Raw genomic sequence first — 9113 nt, 5'->3', positions numbered from 1 at the left:
GTTCCTCTAAATCCTCTTCCTATATTTTTTAAAGTCAAACCATTTAATTTAAAAAACTAAGAACTTCAACCATTAACTATTTTATGAGATCTTTCAAGTATTCAGCTTCTCTGCTCTTAATCATCCTTGCTCAAAAATGATAACAGCTCCATATTTTAGTGTCTTAAGTGTTGAAGTTTTATTAACTGTTGACAGTCATAAAGGGCCATTAAGGAATACCCATTTTACCCTGATGCAGGAAATGAGATGAAGAAATTACAGTTGTCTAGAAAACATCACAATACTGTTTTAACCATAAGCTAATTAGTCATATCAGATTACCCAAATCATCACTATCATCATTATTGACTACACATGCAGAAGCACTTTGAGACAAAGCATGCAAGGTTAATTTCAAACACTAATTAAATGAATGTTATTTCAAGACTTTCCTCCATGTTGAGACACACAAAAATCATTAAGGATTACTATAACTTTATTGTACGTAAGAAATGAGCCAAAATAAATAACCATCCTAAATGCATCACTAATATAGTGATGTATTTAGGATGGCAATCCGATATACGGCTGGATGTATATTGGACTGCACAAATCGCATCCTGTACAAATTACTTAGCATTACTTATTTGCATGCTAAATTACTTTAGCATGCAAATTAGTTTGCGTGCTAAATTTATATACATTTTGGAAAACTTACACAACTATAGAAAATTAAAATAGTTATTTTAAGAAACATGATAAATATGTGTAAAAGCACATAAATCACATTTCCATGAGAAAAAAAATGGCATGCATGCCATGAGTCTATGGCAAGAACACATGGTCAAGAGTTACGGTAACCATCTGCAAGCAAGAGTACTTATTTTGGAAAGATGGAAATGATCAGTGAAAAGGAGACAAAATGACCATAGTAGACATTAAACATCAATGGAATGGTATAACAGGACTGGCAGAGCATATAATCGAAAGGAAGCACATTAGGCAAATTCTAACAATTTAGAAAACAGAAAATCAAGCAGAAACCAAAAATTGTGCTTCAAGGAACTACGTTTAATGAAAAGAACAGACGTCTGAGCAAAAATGATTATACTGACAGGAGATGATTCTTAAAAAGTCTGGCTCTTCATCTCATTGTTCAGATGCTACAGAGAATAAGTCTGGAGATTATTCATTTGATTATTCAGTAAATTTCTTGAGAGTTATGAACAATGTACTATTACAAAGGCTTACCTAAATCAGCATTCCGCATTTAATGTACAATTATAAATTACATTGATTTTCAATTAAAATATTTCCCTGTACTTCACAATAAAAAGAAAGTCTTTGGAACTGCTCTAAAGAAACATTTCTCATTTATTTTTCATGAACATGAATGAAGTCATAAAACACATGGTCCGTAGGCCTTCACAATGAAAGTAGTTTACATACTGAAAGACTGTTCATTATTAATATGTAAAAGTACTCAAAAATTCATGAAAAATACAATTTCAAGAAATCCTAAATTGTGCACTTTATTATCACAAACACACATCAATCTGGAGTGATCATGACTTTTTATCTCATGAGTAAACTTAAAGCAATGATTATTTCTTATTTGGGTATTAATGTATTAATATCAAGTGACAAAATATTATCAGCTCTCACTATAGTGTACTCATAAAAAAAATTTTAAAAAGTTTGTCAATGAAGGGCTGCTATAGCAAAGTTCCTTATATTTTATGGTATGGGGCTTTGGCTAGAACTTTTCAGAAATTTTAGAGCGAGTTGTCTATGGTGAGAGATGACTATAATATACATTGAACTGTCATAATAAACACTGAACTGTTATGTGAAATAGAAATGTTATTTTTATACTTCTTCCTAAAGAATATTAATTACTTTGCATAATAACTAAATTAACTGACCAATGTTAAGATTCAATAATACATATTTTAAAAGAAATGTTGTTTGGAATGGTTCAACAGTAATTATATACACATCACTACAGACTAGTGTAAAAATTAAATCATAGACTTTGTGAAAAAGTTCCATTCCAATCTCTTACTCTTTGCAAATAAGTTTGCATGCTAAATTTATATACATTTTGGAAAACTTACACAATTAGAAAATTAAAATAGTTATTTTAAGAAACATGATTAAATATGTGTAAAAGCACATAAATCATATTTCCATGAGAAAAAAAATGGCACAACAGCAATATTAAATAAATGAAGTTTACTTAATATTTCTTTAATTATGTGCTATTTTTATGATGAAATATAAATAATGGTGAAATGGTGAGTTGTTTGGTTTAGTTTCTACTAACAATGAATGGTTCAACAGTAATTATATATACATCACTACAGACTAGTGTAAACAGTGTTAATTAAACATACCATTCAAATCTCTAATTGGCCTGACCAAATAAACTCACAGATTTAAATTCTAAATATTTTAGAAATACAATGGAAGTTTTCTGTTTTTTCAGTGCAAACTGAAATAACCAAGGAAAACGAGATAAATGATATAACATAAAATAAGGATTGATCAAATTATCGATTTATCTAACAAACAAACAGAAAACTAGCAAAATCTTTCACGTTGAACCAATGAAATATCCTGTATGAACCTTGAAATTACATTCCCAATAATATTCTAAATTATGCGAATTTTATATTCTGATTTATATTACACTCAAGTTAGGACTGAGATTATTTTCCAATTAGATATCAAGGTAATCAACTATCATTATAAATAATGAGTGATGTGCACCATTTGATTTTATATAATAATATTTCACATTAATCACGTAGCATGTCATCTTTAAGGAATTTAGGATATGGAATAGAATGAAAAAAATATCAAAGAAAGAAAGAAAACAGTAAACAAATAAGCAGCAAATTGTTTGCATTATATCAAAATACTACAATCCTTTACTCCTTATCCATAGATAACTAAAAGTTTTAAGCATGCTTTCAAATAAAAAAAAAAAAACTGCTGCAGAAAGTAAAAAAGTAACGTAGAATTTTTTTTTATATTGATCCCATACATGAGATCGAAGAACCTATAAACACATCTGTGCTGTGCAGTTTCCAAACTACAAGCACAAATACCTCTTGTGGTATGCTCTTCCAGATGATGGGGGGGGGGGGTGAAATAAAAGAGGAAGAAGAAAATCATGTGTGTTTGCAATTGCAGAGTCAAGAGGTGCTGGGAAGCTGCTGCCATTGTATTAACAGATGCAACAGAAAGTGGAGAAATGACTGTTGCCAGTTCATTCGAACAATGACCAATGAAGTATCTGTTGAATAGCCACAGAGCCAAAACACTGCATTTGTGAGATAGAGGTTGAAGTGAATCTCTAATAAAGAAATCTCTTACAGATTCACTTTGAGCTAAACTGCTCTCCTCTGGACAGCATCAAGAATTTTTACAGAGGTTTTAGGTGTTCCACCACAAACATGCAAGAGGTATTCTAAGCATGGCAGAATTTGGGATTGGTATATAATTAAGGCTTGGTTGAATGTAAAATAGAATCTTGAGTGAAAGAGAATTCCTATTTTTTTTTTGGATGCTGAGAAAGCTAATGATAATGTGTTTGTGATAGGAAAGACTGGAGGTAAATGTTAGTCCAAGCAGAGATCTGATTCTTGTCTGGTGATTTGTGTATTACAGAGGTATGCGAGTTGAGTTGTAGTTACCATTAATCACCAGATAAGAATCATATCTCTGCTTGGACTGAAGAAGAAAATTCAGGAGGGAAAAACCTACCATCTGAATGATACTGGCTAACTTGCCTCTGGTTGAAAATAACAAACCTCGACTGATTCATACCTAGTCTTTCCAATCACACAGCAGTATCTCTTATTATAAAAATACTTATATATCATACAGCTGTGCGATTGGAAAGACTAGGTATGAATCAGTCGAGGTTTATGTTATTTTCAACCAGAGGCAGGTTGGTAGATTTTTCCCTCCTGAATTTTTTTTTTTTTTAAATCTTGCAGGAAAAGAAAAAAAAAAGGTAGAGAATATATATGAATGATAGCAGTATCAGAATCTACAGAGGAGATTGGCTATCCTGTCAAAGAATTTAGTAGGTTTTGATGACATTCATTCAGATCATTAATCAGTTACATTCAGTTTTCAGAACATATACAAGCAGGAATTCAAAACCTTGCTTTCCAAACTAAGTTTTTTAAATTAAATACATAAATTGCAAGCTATAAAAGATTACTTTAAATGCTAAAAATTAATGCAAATTACTGTTTTACATTTTAATTACATACAGTAATATGGATAATATTTAAAATTTTAGGCACTAATAAAGTAAAAGTTATCTGCTAATATAATTTTGCTACTTACTATTCTAGTTGAACTCCTGCGTGTGTGTGTGCGTGCGCGCTAATTCTTTCATTTAAAAATATTTGGGATGGGACAGGACAATTTCTCAGTTGTGTGATTTAAAGTAATGAATTAGTTTTTCTACTAATTGTCAAAATGAGTATTTGTAAAATTATTTCATGGGAAAGGAAGGTGCAAAAAAATATAAGGAATGAGTGGATAAAAACCCAGATTACTTGAAATTAACATACTCGTTCTGAATGCATGCTTAATTAATAGTTAAACATTAATTTTTTTTACTATTTAAAATAATTGCTTATGTTTATTAAAATTATTTTGAGGTTTCCAATTAATGATTATAATTATTTTTAAAGCAATCAAAAACTTCTACATACAGAGTAAGACAAACTATGAATATATTAATTTTCTGTGATGTGTTGCCAAACTTCTAATTTGTTTCTTAAAATAATGCATATTTTTAGTTGATATATTAGGCTGTAGCCAGTTTATTAAACTGGTGGATAACCAATTATGTTTCCATTAAAAACTTTTTTTTCCCACATATTTCCAATTAATTATTTAATTATTTTTAAAGTAATCAAATACTTCTACACACAGAGTGAGACAGACTATAAATATGTTCTGCCATGTTTAAAGATAAATATGAAATTTCTCCACATATACATATAAGTAATATAAATACAGTTCTCCCCCACTGATCCCCCCACACACACAAAAAAAGATTTATTATAAAAATGAAAGTAAACTGTAAAATTTTGTAACAGAGAATACAATATTTTTTCCAAAACCTTTAAATAGCAATAGAATTTTAGGGGAAGAAATGCAGAACAATGATGAGAAAAAACTTTACACAGCTTCTATTTTAAAAAAAGGATTTAGTTTATGGGTTCATAGATTTTATAAAAATTTAACAATTTTATTATCATAATAAGAATTCACCATAAAATAAGAACTGATTTACATGAGTACAAAGATTAAATGTGTTTGGCACAAATGTTTAAAACACTATCAGTTTTCTGCTTTTCCATAGAAAACAATGCAGAATGAGGAATAAAAAAAATTACACATTTTAAAAATGACTTACTATATACTTAATGTATAGTACTTTAATTTTTTGAAAAATCTAACATTGCTTTTCAATTTTATTTGTTACTGTAAAAGTAATATAAACTAATAATATTTTACTCATTCAAATTTTGGTTCTATTAGTCACTTGAAAAAATAAAATGAGAAAAATATTAGTGATACTTAAAATTTTTATTTGTGAGTTTTTATTGATGACAGTTATTACTTTTTTTTTTTATTCACAAATTACAATTCACATCAGAATAATGCCAAAATATACACAAACTTTACAAGACTTTATACAAAGCACGATTGTAGTCATGTAAAAATACTAGTTTTCAAAAATGTACAAACTGTACATAGGCTGTTCAGGAGAAGAACACTGCAGTAAGCAGTATGAAGAACACAGATCATTTAGGAATATAATGATTGCAGTAATTTAAATCCTCAAGAGCCAGGACCAATAACCAATGCTGAAATTGCAAAGACTAGAAATACCACTCCTCCAATCAATGTAACTGAAAAATAATTGAGCATTCCAATTATTTTTATACATCTATATTCAAAAACTTTTTTTTTTTAATTTAAAGATATTTTGCAATAGTAACTTCAATAAATTTTAGGCTGTTTTAATAATGATCATCATAGAGGACATTTTATATGATGATAACTATCAAAACAGTCATTGCACTGTAATGGATTCTGCCAGTCACAGTTTTAGGCATTTTATTTGTACTGCTACATTTCATTAATATACTTCTGACTTTAGCAATGATTACTATCATAATCAATATTGCAGAATGTCTATATTCCAATAAAAGTTGTGATTTATTAGGCATTTCCATTTTTGACTGGCCTACAGTTCTGTGTACACATATCTGTGTTTGTGAAATCTTACTGTGTTAATTTAATTTCAGCCATCATCATAGCTGTTTCTAAATTAGTTAAGTTTTTAATCTACCTGTTTTGTAGTTGGCATTCCCCCCCCCCCAACCAAATGAACTTTGCGATACGAATTCTAATAACTCTTCAAATAAGTTGTTGCGAGAAAATGACCAACAAGCACAGAATCTAGTCTCTCAAGCAAAATATTGAATAAGGTAATCGATTTAGGAAGTAAAGGTGGTTGAGGGCCTAAAGGGATGCTGCTCTATATACTAAAGCCAGAAGTATCAGGAACAAGAGGAAGGAGTTTTAGGTATTGGTTAGTGCAACCTGACCAAAAGTTATAGGCATCAGTGAAACTTGACTAACAGCAGATGATGTAGTTACAGCACAGGTTCACAAACAAACTTTTTCGGGCCAACACCCACTTTGCAAGACATAAATTTTGTAACGTCTCCCCATTATATAAAATTGGGTTTATTTTTGTACAAATCAATTAGAAAAGTGGTTTTATATATTTTATATATATTTTGAGATGAAATATAACGAATATATTTGCTACTGTAAACATAACCTATTATATCACACATATATACATGCTCTATTTTCTCATTGACATAGAAAATTGACATCTATTTCTATCTGACATGGTAAATTTTCAAATGATTAAATAATTGAAATAGAAAATTGATAAAAAAAAATGATCGTGTAAGACGGGCATAAGATGAATTAAAATGCAATATTTAAATTTTAAATATATATTATTAATTTCTTCTATAAAGAGCCACCGACCCCTAGACCATCTGAATGCCCCCAAATGCTTCTGATCCCACTATACCCCCCCCCCCCCAGAAGGCTTCAACGCCCACTGGGGAGGCGGTACTGCCCACTTTGGAAACCTATGAGTTACAGGGATAGAATATGAAAAGTTTAGTATTTTTCAGAGAATAGAGAAGAAATGATATGGGATATCAGCATTACCCCCCTGGTAATGCTGATGACAGCAGATAAACTGCAGCTAAGAAGAATCAGAGAAGACAGCCGAGAGAATGGCTGTTCTTTTGAAGCACTCTAGTGTGAGATTGCAGCCAATATAGCAAAATTGCCTCATTGGCTACTGCTATAAACCAGAAAGTTTCAGGGATAATCTGGAAGTCATGTATCAGAAAATTAGTACAGTGAGTGCAAGCTCAATAATTATTATAAGTGGGGCTTCAACTACAGAGATACAGATTGGAAGGAAGAAAGATCACATGGCAGGAAGGAAATGGAATTTATACACCTACTGAGAGATAATTACTTCAGGCAGCATATGATGGAAGGATACTTGAGGTGCAAGACTACTGGATCTGATCATAGGATTAGACCAGCTATCTGTAAGGTGGCCATGTTGCCTCCAATTGGGGAAGTGACCATATGGTCTTGACTTGGGAGAATGTAAAAAATGAGAAATATTCTGTCAAGAAGGGATATATCTGGAAGTACAGGGCAGGTGATTATGACAAGCTTAGCAGGAAGCTCGGAGCTGTGCCATAAAATAAAATCCTGAAAGGGAAGGATGTTAGTAATGCAAGGGAGATAGTTTAAGGGGCATCTAGAGTAAGCTATATTAAATTGTACAGCTAGGGTAATGGGGGTTAATCAGATAGGAATTAGATGGATGAGTAATATCATTAAGCATGAGCTTCAGAAAAAAGAAAATGCTATGGAGGGTAAATAAAGAGAAAGGTGACCAGTATGGTAGGGAAGGCAAAATCAGATTATGAGAAGAAACCAGGCAAGCAGGCCAAAGGAAATCCCAAAGAGTTCTTTCACTATGTGACAATTAAGATGAAGAAAGGCTATGGAAGAATAACCATAATGAGTACTGATGGTCATGAGGTGAGAGAAGCAGATAAAATAGTTCAGTTACCGAGTAACTACTTTGGAAAGGTATATCATACAAGTGAGATTAATGCTGTGACATATGTGACAGAGACTTATGTTGGAACAGAGGTGGATGAATTGGAAGTTCTTAGGATATTGCAGAATCTCAGTGTAAATACAACTGTGGGATTAGATGGGATATCAGCTCGCATTGATACATCCACATCTGGATTACTGCGCTCAGGTCTGGTCTCCTAGGTTTGTAGGGATGAGGAAGTAGTGGAAAGGATTCAGAGGCAAGCAACCAAGACCCTCAATGAGTGGTCTGTGGAATGTTCCATATGTGGATAGACTAAGATAAGGTATGTGGAATGCAGAAGTTGGTCGTTACGCAAAAAAAGGAGGGGATATGATAGAAACATTGCTTAAGTATTTTATAAGATTAACGCAGGTGAAATGTTTCAGTAGTTGGCTAGAGGATGCAGAACAATAAGTCATCCTTGGAAGTTGATAAAAGTGTGGTTAGTGGAGGCATGAGGACTAGATTTTCACTTGGAGAATTGTGAATGAATGAAATGGATTGCTAGAGTTAGTTATTAGCACTTTTTCTGTTAATGGGTTCAAGGAGAGGTATGATAGATTGTGTGGATGGTTTGGGTCTCCCGCGAAGAGTTTTCGGACTTCATGGACGTGCCCATACAATAATAATAACAAACTTATGACCGAAGTGAGAAAATCAATATTTTGTACCATCAGAGACAATACTGGAAAAATTAGATTATGTAAAAGTGCCATATTTTTGACAGCAGCATGAGTCTATTTATTCAACCAGCAATTATGGGAGGGGAGGGAGAAATAATTATAATCTCTAGGAATGATCATCAAAATAAAAACATTCTTATTTCCATGTAAGTGATTCATAGACATTTGTTTTCACTGAAGAAAGGAGTGAA

The 9113-nt window shown here is 31.7% G+C and overlaps 1 protein-coding gene across 1 annotated transcript in view; it reads right to left on the bottom strand.

Moving 5' to 3' along the window:
* Positions 1–1335: 1335 nt before the first annotated feature.
* LOC150092161 (putative divalent cation/proton antiporter TMEM165) overlaps positions 1336–9113 on the bottom strand; it is a 169214-nt gene continuing 161436 nt past the window's right edge. The window contains exon 7 of the mRNA XM_090415230.1: positions 1336–5927. Within this exon, the coding sequence (XP_090271356.1) occupies positions 5857–5927 (71 nt within the window). The 3' untranslated portion in view covers positions 1336–5856. The remainder of the gene's footprint in view (positions 5928–9113) is intronic.

Source organism: Typopeltis vanoorti, unplaced genomic scaffold, assembly GCF_054136105.1.
Source record: "Typopeltis vanoorti isolate ZY-2024b unplaced genomic scaffold, IOZ_Tvanoo_1.0 HiC_scaffold_24, whole genome shotgun sequence".
NCBI classification, from domain to species: Eukaryota; Metazoa; Arthropoda; class Arachnida; order Uropygi; family Thelyphonidae; genus Typopeltis; species Typopeltis vanoorti.
This window is presented reverse-complemented; position numbering and strand designations above follow the sequence as displayed.